General features: G+C 40.5%; 1 protein-coding gene across 1 annotated transcript in view; it reads right to left on the reverse strand.

The window, feature by feature from the left end:
• Positions 1 to 16,966, reverse strand: part of Glud1 (glutamate dehydrogenase 1) — a 31,120-nt gene extending 14,154 nt beyond the window's left edge. The window contains exons 1-4 of the mRNA XM_019207290.1: positions 16,734 to 16,966; positions 3,992 to 4,072; positions 3,128 to 3,183; positions 2,139 to 2,202 (exon numbers count right to left, since the gene is read on the reverse strand). Of these exons, the coding sequence (XP_019062835.1) occupies positions 2,139 to 2,202; positions 3,128 to 3,183; positions 3,992 to 4,016 (145 nt within the window). The 5' untranslated portion in view covers positions 4,017 to 4,072; positions 16,734 to 16,966. The remainder of the gene's footprint in view (positions 1 to 2,138; positions 2,203 to 3,127; positions 3,184 to 3,991; positions 4,073 to 16,733) is intronic.
• Positions 16,967 to 16,972: the final 6 nt, after the last annotated feature.

The following is a 16,972-nucleotide window of genomic DNA, read 5'->3' on the forward strand; positions in this document are numbered from 1 at the left end:
ATCTTGGTATGTAGTGATATAGGCTCTGAGAAGGACGGAGACATCAGGGATCTGCAGGGACTTTACAGTTTACACAGGTCTATGCTACCTCTACTCCATAAGAGGTTCAACGTCAACCTTTTAGAAGTCTACCATGAACCAGAAGAGGAAACAGCATTTTCAACTCTTAAGAGGCTGGTATCACCCTGACACCAGTACTGGACAAAGACATCACAAGAAAGATACAGATCAACACTCCTTACAAGGAGAAACAAAATAAAACAAACAAACAAAAACACCCACACACTAGAGTAGTAAAATATTTATACTGAGAACTACAAAGTGTCAGTGAGAGAAATCAGAGACTCAAGTAAACAGACACATCATAAACCATGTTCATGGACTGGATGATAAGATGGCTAAGTCAGCAATATGCCATTAATTTATCTACGGATTTAACACATTCCTATCACCATCCCAGCTGCCCTTTTTTGGCAGTTTGACAAGGTGATCCTAAGCTCACAAAATGTAACCGTCAAGATTCAGACTCAAGCCTCAGTGGTGATCTGAAACTCTGCAGAAAGGCAAGTTGGGAAATCTGGGCTAGAATTACAGGTGTGTGCCACCACACCCAGCTTCTAAAGATTCTTTTTGTTTTTAACTTTTGGAACTGAGACACTTGTCAAGATCCATAAAATTAAGTGGGAAACACTCTAGTTATGGTCAATTAATGACCAAATATCCAAAACCACGCAAGATTATTAAAATGTACTTGAGATTTAGGCTAAGAGGATCTGATACAAAAGCTGAAGGTTATCATCAGGCTAAATGAGATTTTAACTCACTATATCTTAGAATTAGGACTCACATCTGTAGGTGTAAACGTGGTTAACTCCTGTTAAGTTCCTTAGCATGCTTTTCATGTGTTACAATATACAAGTTTATACCTGTTCTGGTACGAGGTATGCCAAGAGCCCAAATGCCTTTTAAATTAGGACACCAGGGACAAGTCTTACAAAATCCTAGTGTTATTTATATTCATTTTATTTCAAGTCTTTTTTCCTAATAATGGGACAAATTTCAGAATATAGCTAACAGTGAGACCCTGTCTCCAAAACACAAAACTAACCACCCTCCCAAACAACAAAAAGAACCAAGGGCAGGAAAGCAGAGAAAAAGTGAATTTTCTTTTTCTTTTAGTCTTATTTTAACTATGACAACAGGAAAAACATTTTATCAAGTACTTTTATTTCATTCAAATAAAAAAGACCAAATCTTAAATCATTTGAAAATTAAAGAATAAATGACAAATATTTACACATCATTAAAAAGTACATTCATGTCTTACACAAAACAATGAACATAGATAAGAGTTTTTAAAAATCAAGCAAACAAAAGATTAGTTTCTTAAAAAGTTCAATGTGCTTAGCAAAAGCCCCTGAAGCCAACAGGCAGCCTCAGGCTCAGGTGGAGCAAGTGACCACCATGTACTGTTCCTACTGCTCTAAATGGACAGTGCAGCATGTTCAACACCTCCAGCTCCCAAAAGGATGATTCCTCACTGCTTTAGAGATAGGACAGCAGCTTTCAACACTACTTTGTACTTATTAAAAAATGACTTACATTCAGGTATTACTCAGAAACACAAAATATGGCCATGTGTTTTTGAAAGTCTCAGCAGGGAATGAATAATGTGACTACATTAATCCAACCCTGGGGCTTGCGATTTAGCTCAGTGGTTCTGCCGCCTGCTTCACAAACACAAGGTCCTGAGTTTGATCCCTGGCACAAAAAAAACAAAAAACAAAAAACAAAACCCCCTGGCGGTTTAGAGCTTCCTCTGAGGAGGTGTGTAGTTAAATTAGGGCCAGGGATTTATTTAGCTCAGTGGCTTCCAAAAAAAAAAAAAAAAAAGTTTAAAATCCAATGCTTATGCTGTCCACACCACTCCCTGGTGTTCCTACTACATGAGGAAAACCTCAACTTTTCCAGTGGAGATGGGTTACACACCCCCAGGGGTGTCCATGAGACCTTAGCAGAGAACCTGGTTTCTCACAGGAAGGACAGCTTTGTTCAGATATTTGTAAAGGCAGGAGTTTAAGACAATTACTCTTCAGACACTTCCACTGTATACAGAAACCATGTATGGCAATACATACCAATAAAACCCTTCTTTGCTAGCTCCATGGTGAACCTTCTTGTGATCTTTTCTAATTCATTGTCCTGTGCAGAAAAAAACAAGGGAACGAAAATTAGGGTACAGGCCAGCTGTAGAGCACAGGCTAAGTATATAAAAGGTGCTGGGTTCAATTAAAAAAAAAAAAAAAAAACCAAGGGAAAAAAAATAACCCAAACCCAAATCAAACCAAACAAAAAATCAACAAAACAAACCCCAAAAAGCAAAACCTGATATGATTAGGTTACTATGGACCCTATGAGCCTTGTCTATAGTATCACTTAAGTTGCACATTTTAAAGATAATGAAATTGTATATATATTTACTATGGTATTATACAGATTGTAATTTAGTTGTATGTAGAACACTGTTAAGTAATTTTCATTAACTTGATACGAGAGGACAAATAATACAGTATTTACTAGATTATTTGTCACCAGAATAAGAGCTCTGTATTAAATCTTCAGATTATATTAATTTTTGAACATGGATTTAAGTGCCTAGAAATGAGAATTAACTAGGCACTGTAGCACATGCCATTAATCGTAGTATTTGCGAGGCTGAGTCATGAGGATTTCTGTGAGTTCGAGGCCAACCTAGACTACAGTGAGACTGTTAAAAAACAAACAAACAAAAAAATCCAAAACCAACCAAACAAGAAGGTTTAACTACCTTTGTGTGTGTGTGTGTGTGTGTGTGTGTGTGTGTGTGTGTGTGTGTGTGTATGTATATGTTTGTGGTACCAGGGATTAATTACCTTTAAACCAAAAGAAAATGTAAAGAGACTGATGATGTTAAACCTTTTACATGGCAATATATTCAATAAGTTAATAATGAATTTGTTTTCCCATCTCTTTTGAAAAGTCAAGAAGACCATCAATCTTACTGACACGGGGGATACACAGGGCCCGGAAATTAATTCCAAATCTTTTGGTAAATGCTGGTGTATACACATACTGTTTTGATACTTACTGAATAGTTCTTGGGGTTGATTTTAACACCTGCTTTAGCTCCACCAAATGGCACATCTGAAAGAAAAGGCTCAAAGTTGTTATTCCATATAAAGGTTAAAAATTAAAAGATGGCACTATATAATATAGGTTGAGTATTCTTTATTGAAATGTTTGTAAGAGTTTTGGATTTCAGGTTATTTTTGAATTCTGGAATATATGCATACGTATAATGAGATACCTTGGGGAAAGGGATCCAAATCTAAACATGCAAAAAATAAAAATAAACCTAACATTCATTTATGTTCCATATACCTATATCCCGAATGTCATTTTGTGCAATGCTTTTTGCGTGTCATTATTTTGACTTTAGCCTGGAGAATAAAGCCAAGTGGGGAGTCTCTCTTTTTTTTTGTTTTTGAGACAGGCAGTCTCCTGCATGCTAGGATTACAGATGTGTGTCACCACGCCCACTTTAAGTATGGAGTTTGCTACTTGTGGTGTCCTGTCGTTCAGAAAGTTTTAGATTTTGGAAAATTTTGGATCTTTGGACTAGGGATGTTTAACCTATATTACAAAAAATGTTAAGGTTTAACTTCTGAAAATTCAAGCAATGTACTTTAATATTATAAGACTAGCCAAGTTGCAATGCATATTTAATCAGTGCTTTCTACTACTTGTAAAAGAACGTGGATGGTATTTACTTTCCTTCTGCTCTTATTTACAGAGTATGGACAGGAATTTAAAGACAAGAACTACAATGAAAGAAAATCCAGCGAGTGCCTATAAAAACCCACTTAAAAAAAGACTCAGTCTCATCTTAAAAATGTACTTTGTGCAAACATATTTCCCGGCAGTTGTTAAGCAGTGACAGACGAGCACTTACCAACCACTGCACACTTGTACGTCATCAGTGAAGCCAGCGCCTTCACTTCGTCCACACTCACATCGGTGCTGTACCGGATGCCTGGGCAAAGGTTATTTTTCAAAAGGGGAGAGGACAGAAAGAAAGGGATGTATTTAGAACACATTTACAATAAGCTTTTTTAAAAAAAGGCTATAAAATGAAAATGTCCACACTTTTTGCATTTTGCATCCAGGCTATTTCCAAGCACAGCTGAAGTAGCTTATGTGTTAAAATAGCACAAGTAAAAAGGGAAAGCTGCCAATCAAACACCCAGAGAGCTACAGGAAACACACCAAATTTGCCTTAGACTATTCTGAGAGTGAAGAGTATGATGCTCAAATCTAGTTTGAGACAGGGTTCTTGAGGGCTTGAAGACAACTAAGACAGTCCTTGTCCTCAAGTGGGAAATTACAGTAACTGGTTTCACAAGACAAAAATGATCTCCAAATCAATGTTTTCATACTTTCTGGAAGACAACTAGCTCATGGAAGACATTTTAATTTTTTTTTTAAAACAGGGTCTTGCTATGTAGTCCAGGCTGGCCCTGAACTTGCAACAATCCTCCTGCCTCAGTCTCCCAAGGGCTATGATTAAGGAGTGTGCCACCATGCCTGGCTAGGAATTTTGCTTTCTGGCAACACAAACATGGGCAAATGGGACTGTCACCAGGCTCAATAGCATCACAACTGCAATACTAGGTGTCTGACAGAGGAGGCTCTGGCTTCAAATGGCTGTATCCAGACAGATCTTTCTGCTGGTGACTTCCCTCACCCAGCTATGGCCTCTTCAACTGGGCACGGCACAGCCTTCTCCCCCTCCTGGGCACTACCCTTTCCGCAAGGAGGGAGATGGCCATCAAGTGTCTGGGAGAAAGAAGGGACACAGAATGGCAGGTGCTTACTGCTTGGGGTTTTTCAGGGCTAAGCCACCCCCTTTCTGTTCCATGGCTCTCACTCCAGCAGGAAGCCTGTGGGTGAGAACAGAGACACCTGGCAAAGCTGCAATCCCTTCCCACCCTCCTGCTCCTTGCAGTTCCCTGCCAGGTGCTGGGCACCACACTGAGTCATGTCTAGGCGATCGGAGTCCCAGGGACAGCACTTTCAATGTTTTCGGATAGAAAATATACACTAGCTCATTGGCAGTTTGAGGAGACCTCTTAATACTAGGAATCATCAGCCTAAATACTGACTGAAGAGACTGTTGTTTTGAGATAATTTTATGTTCAGTATGTATGAGTATAAAGAGCAAATTCTAAAGCTGAGTGTCTATTTGGTTTACTGGGAGAATAAGAACTACACAGCCTGGTATGGTGGTGCATACTGACAATTCCAGGTTCTTGGCCTGGGCAACACAGTAAGACCTTGTCTTAAAGGGGGGAAAAAAAAGGAAAAAAAATGATTACACTTAGAAGAGTGTGCTTTTAGAATTATATGTTGCACATAATATACTTTTCAATTTCTGGTAAAATAAATGTACTCAATCTTAAAAGTTTTAGAATGAAAAAAGTTTTAGAATACGGGACAAAGAGAAATCTTTAAAGACATAGATGTCTGTGCAGCTTGTTGCGTCGCGTCGTATGGTTCAGTCTCTGTCATTCTGAGGCCTTCCCTGACTACTCCACCTCAAACGGCACTCACCCGGTAATTCTCGAGCTCACTCACTTTCTTTCTTCCCAGGATTTATCCTGAAGGATCTTATCTGTTTAGTGTCTGGCTTTCTCATCTAGGAGGTCAGTGCCAGAAGGACAGACTATTTTGTTTGCTACTTTAATTCGTGGTGCCTGACAACATATGATCAGGCACTCAAATAATTTTGAATAAATATACCAATCTTTGACTCTTTAAAATTTAAGGTAATGGGCCAGGCATAGTGGTGCATGCCTATAACGTCAGCACTCAGAAGGCAGAGGCAGGAAGATCACTGTGGGTTCGAAGCCCCCCTGGGATACACAGAATGTCTCAATCAATCAATGTAGAAGGCTGGGATGTAGCTCAGCTCTTGACTGCTTGCCTACACAGCAAAGCCTTGAGGCCAATCCCTGGTACTGCCAGAAAAAAATGAACAAAAAATTAAGGTAGAAAGAAAAGCCAGGGCCATAAGCGTTAAAAAATCTGCCATAAGCATCCTTAGATTACCAGGAAAGAACTACCAAATAAAATACTAAAAAGTTAAAACACCAGGTCCTAGGGCTGGGGATTTGGCTCAGTGGTTCTGCTGTCTGCCTCACAAGTGCAAGGACCCGAATTCGATACCTGAGAGCAAAACAAAAACCAAAAACCAAAAAACACCAGGTCCCAAAAATTACTTCAGGGAAAAAAAATCAAAATAAAATTAAGATGAGCCAGGTGTGGTGGAGCACACCTGTAGTAGTCCCAGCACTCAGGAGGCAGAGGCAGGGGATCACTGCAGGTTCAAGGCCAGCCTGAACTACATAGTGAGACCCTGTCTCAAAAAAGAAAAGAAACACCAGGACCTAAAGTTTTAAAAAAAAAAAAAAAAAAAAAAAAAAAAGATATTAAGATGAAACATCTGCATCTTTAATACAAAGTTTAAGCACTAAAACATGTTTTTTCAATTAACAATGGCATATTATTGGGTAGAAACTGCTGAGCCAGGAGTCCATGTCTAACACCTCATTCAGGTGAGTCCAGCCCACAGAACCTGCTCCCGTTGGTTGGGCCAGGCTGAGGGCATCCTACCTGAGACATCTGGCACAGGCTTGAGCTGGGTCAGGTGAAACATTTCAACTTTCACCACACTATGACAAGCAATTATGAGGCAGTGGCACATAGCTGAGCAACTCATTCTTTAACATGTTCCCACTACCTTGTATCACTGGTGGTACTCTCGCATGCCCTGACAGGATTGCCCCATCCTGCCCAATGGGGCAGTCATGCACATACTACTGGTCGTTCTGGTGGGAACATATCAGAACTGCCCAGCAGCAAAACAACTTCGTAGAGGTTTCAATGAAAACACAAACAGTCCATGTGCCATAGGTTCGACACCACTGAAATGATAGGAAACTCAACAGCTTACTGAATCTTGGTTTTATTATTTCAAGGTAAATTCATTAAGGGTGAAATGCTCCACCCCCTTCCAAGATAATTTTTTCCTCACTGCTCTTCCCAGCCTAAGAAAGGAGGCACACTAAGTTATCTTAACTCTTCTTGCTTTCTCTAATAGGGAAGTTATTTTTCCTCAATTTAAAAACTTAAAGGTTTAAATGATCAAATGAGAAAGGGAATAAGGGAGGGGGTGGGTTGGACGGAAAGAAGGGACAAGATCAAAAGAATAGAAAAATGGAAACAGAGAAGGTGAAGGGAGGGGAATGCGAAAAAAAAAGGGAGGACATATTCATGTACAGGTACAAATTCCCTATGATGAATGTCATCATTATGCATATCTAAAATGTACCAATAAAAAAAACTTACAGGTTTTAATTTTTAAAGATACCTATAATGTAGCACATTTAATGGGGAACTAAAAATTGATTTAACTAGTAAGATTCATAAATTAAATAGCAAAAATATCCAAATAGCAAGACTAATATTTTAGACCTAGGTGCTAATTAGCAACCAGATGTTATAGAAGTTGAAACAAAGTAACCATTTTCTTACAAAAGTCTTGTAGTAATATGAGTCAGAAATGGTTTCCACTGGATGCAACCGAAGCATTCTTGCTTGTAAAATGAAACACCAGTAGAGTGCTCAGAGTCCTCCCTAGCACCCACAGGCATTTGTTGCCCTGCCACAGACAAAGAACTTCTGGAAAGGTGAGGGAGGAGCCTGAGGGGAGGGTGGGTGCTCCAAGAAGTCCCAGAGCAGAGAAGGGCAGGGCATCTGCCAGCTGGGCTAACCGTGTTTTGTTCTTTTAACTTTCTAATTAATCAATGGTACATAAAAGTTTTTACTTCCATAAATTGGCTGGCATAGCACTATAGGCTGAAACTGTTAATATGAAAAACAAAACAAAAAAAATCTGAAAGTGTATCTGTATATCCACATTCTAGCCAAGTAGTTGTTACTTTTCCCCCTTTGGTATCAGAAACCAAGATAAAGGCACAAATACAATGTCACTTAAAGTTTGTAATCATATTCTTATGGACAGAGAAATTTAAGTAAGACTATAACTGGGAGAGCTGGGGAGTTAGCTCAGTGGTGTTACCACCTCGAAAGTGCAAGGTCCTGAGTTCGATCCCCATACCAACCAACCAACAAACAAATAAACCAGGAAAAGGAAGATACTTTGATTAAATTCATAAACTCTGAAGACTGATAGAACAGCACAATTGGAGGATGTGAAGGATAAAAGAAGGCGACATACTTCAAAGTTCAGGGACAGAAAGATCCTTCCAAATGGCCACTCTAAAATATTCTTAATTTGAAGACAGAGCTGCTTAGGAAAGCAAAAAATAAGTAATATACACATAAGAAAACATTAAAGCTTTATAAACTAAGAGAATCTTTTTCTGCAGTCTGAACATTCTCACTTTTCCTACTTTTCTATAGGACAAGGTATATAACAGAGAAGGCCAATGGTGAGTAGGACCACAGGGATTTCATAGGTGTGCAGGACAAAGGAGAAGGAACAAACATTCAAGAAATGGAGGAAGGTGGTCAGGTGTGGTAATGCATGGCTATAATTCCAGCACTGGGAAGACTGAGGCAGGAGAATCAATTTGAGGCAGTCTAGGATACATAGTGAGTCCAAAGCCAGACTGTGCTACACAACAAAGACCTTGTATCAAAGAGGAGGAGGAAGGTAAACTAGAATTTTTTTCCACCCTAAAGTCTCAGCACCATCTGTCAGCCTCCACTGATAATGAATGGCATTACTAGTGTTTGAGAGGAGACCATATGGTCTTCTAGATAACAGCACTCCAGGTACAACTACAGATGTAAGTCAGTTGATTTTAACACAGGCTGGCTAAGCTAAGTGAATAGGTTGGTTATCAAGGTTTCAATTGCAGGCTGAATGTCATTAGAATTGGGATTGAAAACAAAGTTCACTTTCCGATCTGCTGACAAAATCATCTGCTTTACTCCAAAGGAAAGGCAAGGCCCCACCCCTGGCAATCAATCTTCACATCAACTTCCATGGGCTGCTGCAGGAAGGTCAGGAGATGGAACAAAGTTCTCACTATACCTTTTGTTCTAAAGAAGTTAAGGACAATAATTCTGAGTTAGCTGATCCAGGTGTTTCAGAAGAACACTAATGAAATGCAGGCTGCGATCTGCAAACCACAGCACACAGAACTGCTCTGCCTTGTAACCAGATATTTCTTAGTACACCCGAGAGTCCAACATCATCATCGGGTACATGCACTAAGTTTTTCTAGGAGGGGTTAAAAATAAAAACAAAAACTAGTTAGAGTTGCCATAGTGATTATGAAAATAAGCCAGCTCATTACTTCAAAAATGATTCAGGGAAAACCACAACTAATTGGCTTGAATTTTTCTTCTCTTTCCCAGCTGACTCAAAACCAAACACATTCACACAACCCCCACAGTTTTATATGATGAATCACTAAATATTGAAAATTCAGGGCTGGGGAGGGAAGTCCACTTGTAATATTTATGAAAATTCAAATGCTTTTAAAAATTACTTGAATGGGGATCTCTTAACAGGATTACAACTGACTTATCAGAAATCCAATTTCCAGCTATTCTAAATTATTTACTTAATGAACAAGAGTTCTATTACAACCACAGCACCCCCAGAAAAACAAAAAGGCCTTAGAACAACTCTTAAAACTCATGCACTGTACTTTCATTATTTATTCATCAGAACCTATTTTCTTTTGGGGGGAACCTATTTTCTCTTAATGTATTTTCCTAACTAACAAGAGCAGAATAACTTGATTAAAAATGAGGAGCAGAGGTAAAGCACAATGAAGAACCAGTGTTCATCAGCAAGTAATGACCAAGACCCAGAAGTCTCAGACATTAACTCAACACAGCACATGGAAGGGCACATCATACGCTTTAGCTGCCTGACAGTCCCTACACACTGTTCTGTGTGAGAAGCCAGTGAAATAGGCACTTTCCATTTCTTATATTGTCAGTTTTCTAACAATTCTGAAGAAACAAACTTAATTAAGCTTCATGGGAAGCAAATGTTTAGCTGATAAAGGAAAATATTTTGCTTTTTTTCTAACCTGATACAGTCCTATAATCCAGGCTGGACTGGGATTTAATATGTAACTCAGCCTGGCCTTGAACTTCCAACATTTCTGCCTCAGCCTGAGTGGTGCTCAACACTGAGCCTCGCTCACTTCTTGCTTTCATTAAAATTTAAAACTATGTGGGCCTGAGATTTAGCTCAGTGGTTCCACCACCCGCTTCACAAGCTCAATGTCCTGAGTTCAAAAAAAATAAAATACCAATAAAATAAAACTATGTAACACATATTCATGTTTTCATCCATCAAAACTTGTCTCTCTTGACTTCTACTAAGTCTTCATTGTAGGAGTAACTATTCTTGCAGATTTAAATGCATATCCTTTCATTTCCATAGGCACATATCTGTAAAACATTATGTTTTGTGATGAAATGTTTTACTGCCTGATAGATGGAAAAAAGATTGAAAGAAGGACCTTGTTAATTTGAAAAATCCCTCATTCTGACTAAGAGGAAGCCTGGGCACTCCTTCATCCTAAAGAGGTGTTGGAAACAATGCAAAATTAGCATGTAGAAAGTTGGATAGTGTTGGCAACTGAAAAAAGTAACTTGTTAGTAAAAGGTTGGACGGGACAAATGCTTGAAACCTCAGATATCCAGTTTCATATCAATTATTTAGAAATCTAAGTGATATGTGATAGGTCTTCAGAGAGAAAGGGATTATTTGGAGGCAGGAGGCAAGCACAGACACTGAAGGCTAAGGGTCAGGGTGGCACATGGACATAATCCCAGCCTGAGCAATTCAGTGGGACAAATCTGAGGTTACACATGTGTACCACCTCGCCAATCTAGAAGTCCTATCGAGCTGAATATGGTGGTGCACACCTGTAATCCCAGCACTTGAGGGACTGAGGCAGGAGTTTGAGGCCATCCTGGGCTACAGAGTGAGCTCAAGGCCAGGCTGAACTACATAGCGAGACCCTGTCTCAAACCAGTCCTATCAACGTAGGACTTAGTTCTTTTTTTTTTTCTAATTGAGTTTATTGGTACATTTTAGGTATACAGTACAGTTACATTCATCATTGGGATCTTGCACCTTTACATGACAGGTCTTGGTTCTCATTTTTTCCCCTTATCCCTCGGACTTAGTTCTTCAAATCTCTTTCAACAGAAAAAACTCTTTAAAAAGTTATTTCATGGCACTGGGGATTCAGCTCAGTGCCACCGCCTGCTTCACAAGTACAAGGACCTGGGTTTGATCTCTAGTACCACACACACACACACACACACACACACACACACACACAGTTATTTCATTGCCTCAGCAATTAGAATGGGCCACTAAAGGTATCATTTCTGATGCTATTCATATGTAAAGCTGCCTGAATATGCATTATTTCAGGAAGAAGGTAGGTCTTTTAGTAGCTTCTAACAAATAGACACAACCTGTAACTTTCTAGGGATCCAGACAAGAACTTATCGCAGGTGCTGCAACCACAACCAAAATTCCACTACACAATGGCTGTGTCACCTTGCCAAAGGACACTGCACTCTGATCTTAACTACCTTTGGGCATTGAAGGCAGCAGTTTATTTCACAAGGCATAAAAGCAATGACACAGGAGAAGTTCCTGTGTGCACTGTGAGGAAGCATCAGAGGCTGTGTGCAGAGTTCCTAGTGAAAAGTCACGCACACAGAACTTTCAAAGTCAGCTGTCACTGCTATCCGCTGCTTTGCCTCATGGCCTCTGTGAAGGTTGCTTATTTTTGCCTAGGGTGGGTTCACATTTGTAATCCTACTGCCTCAGCCTCCCTGAGTGCTGAGATCACAGGTGTCTGCTGCCACATTCAGCATTAGTGGATAGAAATGATTTCCCTAAGCAATCACAAGAATCCAATTTACAGTGGACCCTCAAGTTACAACTGGCTTGACATATGAACAACTTGGGTTAATTAGGTTAATGGAAGATTCATCTGCCTCTTGTTATCTATAGTGTGTACCCAGGTAAATATCCAGATTTCAGCTGTACTGACTTACAACCAACTTGAATTACAACCAGCCCTCCAGAACCAATGGAGTTTTTAAATCAGTGTACCAACAGTGGTAAATACAATTTCTTCCCACTCTAAGCTTGAAAGCTGAATTTACCAGTTCACTGGAGTTTAATGAACTTAGCCTCAAATTTGAGATGCCCCAATTCTCGCAAAGCATGTTTTGTGAAATGAGTTAGCAGTGCTTGTCTTCCTGGCATCACACTTACTAAACAAATTCCCACACACAGTGCTGGGAGGAAAGGCAGACTCTGATGCACATCTTTCCACCAGGATCAGGTCTTCACTTTCTAGCATACTTTTTCTTGAGACAGAGTCTCACTATGTAGTTCAGGCTGGCCTTGAACTCACAGTCATCCCCTTACCTGAGTCTCCTGAGTGCTGGGAATGCAGGCATGCACCATGATGCCCAGTATCTCTAGTATATTTGGGAGGAAGAGAAAGGAGGAGGCAACACACTTGGTATCTAAACATAAAATACCAAAAAAACAACTACCTGAGGGCTGAGTTATACAATATATGAATTACCTGTATTCTAACCTTCAGGCATGTTAAATTCAGCATTTATCTTGGGGTAGCAAGATGCAGACACAAAGCCACACTTTCAGAATATCAGAATTGAGTTTTTTCAGATACTCAAGTTTTGATGGTTGTCAATTCAGCACAGCAGAATGAAAGTCAGACACATCTTGCCTCCCCTGGGAAGGCAGAATGACTCACCTGCAGGACCAGTCCCACATAAAGCCCTCCTCCCACCCAGGGGAGACTGCCCACCTCCTAGAGAGGTTTCTGCACAATGGCTCTGGCATGCTTGCTCACACAAATCAGGCAGGCACGCACGCACGCAGGCGCACACACACACCAAGCACAGGTTTATTTATAATTAAAGCCTGGGGTGAGCATACCCGGATTCCATCTACACCCATCAACTATATTTAAATGATGATGGCCTTAGAAAGTTCTAAGATGGGAGAAAGAACCAGGGATGGAGAATTTTGGCTAGTTTTAAAGTCACAAAGTAGGGCAAGCCTGAAGAGAAAGTAAACTGATCACACCATTACCTTTCAGTCAGTGACCTTCCTTCACCCAGCTGACCTCTGATAAATTTCCTTTGGAAAGGCAGACTGGTTTCAGACAGAACCACGGTCAATGCAACAGACAATTCACGCTGAGAAAGTTCACAGGTACAGTTTCTAACACTTTCTTCAAGCAAATCAGAACCCTGAACTAGTCTTCTCAAATCTGTGGTGTATTTGTGCAATGCCATCTTTTCTGAAAAACTATTTATTTCTAATAACAGGTAATATAATCAATCAATATAACATATTGATTATTATCAATATAATTGAAGCTGGACTTCAATCCACTGTGTAATTCAAGATGGCCTCAAAGTCAGGATCTCAAAAAACAAAAAAAAAATCAAAACAAAATTCTCAGATTTCCCTGCTTCAGCCTCCTAAGCGCTGGGATTACAAGGAGGTACACCACAACAAGCTTCCTGAAATTATTTTTAGAGTCTACAGCACACTCTTCTGCAAACCCATAACAGAGACAAATCAAACAGTCTTGGTTAAATATGGTATTTAGAAAAGGCAGGAAAACACTGTTATTAAATATTTATTTGCAATAAAATACCTGCCAGCTACTCCCAGGTCTTTAAACACCTTTCTTTTACAGAGGCAACTAGGTTGTTGCTTGGCTTCAAGCTTGAGAATTTTATTTTAGGAAACCCAGGCATAAAGTCACTGTAGAGGAAAGATTAGATAAAGAAAAGCTAAGGGCTGGAAAAAGGAAGTGAGATGCAGATGAACTTTTCTTTTGCAAAGAACACTGGGAAAGCAGTTTAGCTGGAGTGTGGCTAAAATGTTTGAGAGGGAAAGACTTACTAAAGCTCAGAGGGATTATCAGGACCATCTTTGTCTCAATTACTTTTTTTTTTGGTACCGGGATCGAACTCTGGTCTTTGTGCTTGCAAGGCAGTCTGCCTGTGGAACCACTGAGCTAAATCCCTGGCCCTCAATTACTTAATATATTCTCACCTAATAGACTCATATTTCTTGTTTTGTTTTTGGTACCAGGAATTGAACTCTGCTGAGCTAAATCCCCAGCCCCTATACTAGTATTTCTAAAACCAGGGTGGCACCAAGATTTAATTCCTTTTCTCTTTCTAAATTTTTTTTTCTTTTTAATTAAGAGATAGAATATAGGCCCCCCAGCACTGTGAGGCAGAGGCAGGAGGATCCTCAAGCCCAGCTTGGGTAACTTAAAAAGACCTTGTCTCTATGAAACAAAATATAGTTCAGGAGAAGGCCCAGGTTTCAATCCCCAGTACATAAACAAACAAACAAACAAACAAAAAGCAAAAAACAAGATAGGGCCTCCTGTGTTTCCCACACTGGTCCCAAACTTTTGGGCTGAAGAGATCCTCTGGCCTAAACCTTTGGAATAGCTGAAAATACAAGTGCAGCTCACAACACTTGGTTCTGAACAACTTACTTACACAACAAAAAGGTGTAAATTTTGCTAATCATTTACAGCATTTAAAGGCTTTCAGTTACTTACTCATTAATCCAGTCTTTTAAATTAAGGTATTAAATTTATCACTTTCATAGTCCAGTTTTTTCTTTTTTCCCCCAATTCTCTTTCATATACATCATCTTGCAATGTTTACTACTGTTAGCTAGCTTCTGTACATTTGTGTGCTGATAAATAGAACAGAGACTTTCTTACACTCTTGTACATGCAAATGATACAATAACTGCTCTGGAACAGCTGATGCAATTTGTTGCTAGGTTCACCATTGTGGTATTAAAACTGCTGTGGCAACAAGACGAATAAGATCTACAAACTCCGGAAACTTGAGTTGCATTAATGAGTGTGGAGCTGTGACTTACAAAGACAGAAGGGAACTTCGGCCTGAAAGAAACAAAGAGCTTCAAAAAAAAAAAAAAAAATCAAATCAGCTCCTGCAGAAAAACGAATATATTAGTTTGTGTATCTTTCAAAGGATTGGAAAATGCTGTCAACAATAGTAAAACGCACTCAATGCCCATTTTACAAAAGCACAGCAATTTAGCCTAATATTTACTATCCGCTGCCCTTCCTCCAACATCCTTGTTTGCTTTTCATGGGAGCCTGAGCTAATGTTCCTGATCTAGAGAACAAGGGAGTGGTACGAAGAAGGCAGGCAATGCAGGAGAATGACAGCGTGTTCATTTTACATAATTTTGGAGATGGAAGGGAAATTAGAGGTCAAAGTGACTGTAACAGCTTTTAGCATAGGAAACTACAAAGCTAACGGGCAATTAAGTGCCAAAGGTAAATGCCAGGTGTGGGTGGGGTCAATGCAAATTTAGTGAATCATTAAACCATTAGCAGCAACCTTTGCTCCCCTCTCAGGGAATACCAGAACAGCTGAAATTTTCTGGTAAAGAAAAGATTTCTAAAAATTGCCCTTTTGAGGTCAGCTGGCAACAGAAAGCAAGCGACTGAAACAAGGGAGACAAAGCGCCTAGTCCAACCCACCTCCCGCAAAACTGTTCCCCTCCCTAGGTCTTTTATTTTCCTTAATTTTAAAAAATAACAATAAGGAAAAAGAGGTTTGTTCTTTTCATTTTAGGTTACTTTTAAGCACCTTTGAAGATGTACAATATTTTGCAATATATTGGATGGGGGAATTAAAAAAGCTTTTATTGGTTCGGGACTTAGCTCAGTGGTGCCACCGCCTGCCTCGAAAGTATAAGGTTCCGAGTTCGATCCTAGGAATCCTTCCCCAAAAGGCCCAAAAAACGCAAACAAACAAACAAAAAAACCCTTTTCCTTGTCCGAAGAAAACAAATGTACATAAACCAAATCTGCAGAGATCCGAAACTCGAAACTACAGGATATCTCGGTGATTACCAAACTGTACCTGACTCGACTCCTTGTATGTAGCTTTTCCCGAGTTCCAATTTGGAGAAAGCGGGGACGAGTACACACCCCCTGGGCTGTTTCATTCCATTGGCCGGCGGGCCGCGGTGTGTACTGTCAGGATGCCCGGTGTTACCCAGAGAGATTTTACCCTGCCTGCACTTAAGAGGGGTCACAAAACACGTCGTCAGAATGTAAAAACTCAATTCACAAGAGTAACGTGAGCTCAGTAAATTCCTTTGTTTAGTAAAACTATCTAGATTTCAAACCTAGAATGCATGTCATTTCCTGTATTTCTGTATCATCTGTTGCAAAACGAAAAACACCACAAAACAACTTCAGAGGGCACTGGGGGAGAATCCTACAGTAGGCGCCCACGAAAGCTCGCCGGGCAGCTTTGGAGGAACCAGTCACTTTTTACAAGTGCATTTCGGCACGGTCCTTCCACCCCCAGGGTGACCCTAATCCCGGGACGCAGAGGCCGGTGCACTGTCAGCTCTGCAGACAGCATCGGTGCAGCTCGGGGTCGGGTGACGAGGCGGGCGGGCCGCCAACGTGGAAGTTTTAGGGCGGAAAACCGCTGTCCGCGAGCTAGCCACACCCGGGACGGGGGATGGGACAAGGCGGGGACGCGCTCACCTCCCTTGCAGGGTGTGCGGTGCTGGCTGTGCTGGGCGCGGTAGCCCTCGATGACTTCCCAGGAGCCGTCGTCGCGCCGGATAGGGAAGGAGACACTCAGCACGTGGTTGCAGGGCTTGATGATGCGCAGGATGCCGCGCACTCGGTTGAGCTTCTGCTCCTCACTCTCGCGGGTGCGCAGGTCCTCTACCAGCTTGTCCTCCACGATGTTGGCGCCGCGGTCGAAGAAGCCCTCCACC

Source organism: Fukomys damarensis, unplaced genomic scaffold, assembly GCF_012274545.1.
Source record: "Fukomys damarensis isolate Sample0158 unplaced genomic scaffold, DMR_v1.0_HiC HiC_scaffold_1, whole genome shotgun sequence".
Classification (NCBI taxonomy): Eukaryota; Metazoa; Chordata; class Mammalia; order Rodentia; family Bathyergidae; genus Fukomys; species Fukomys damarensis.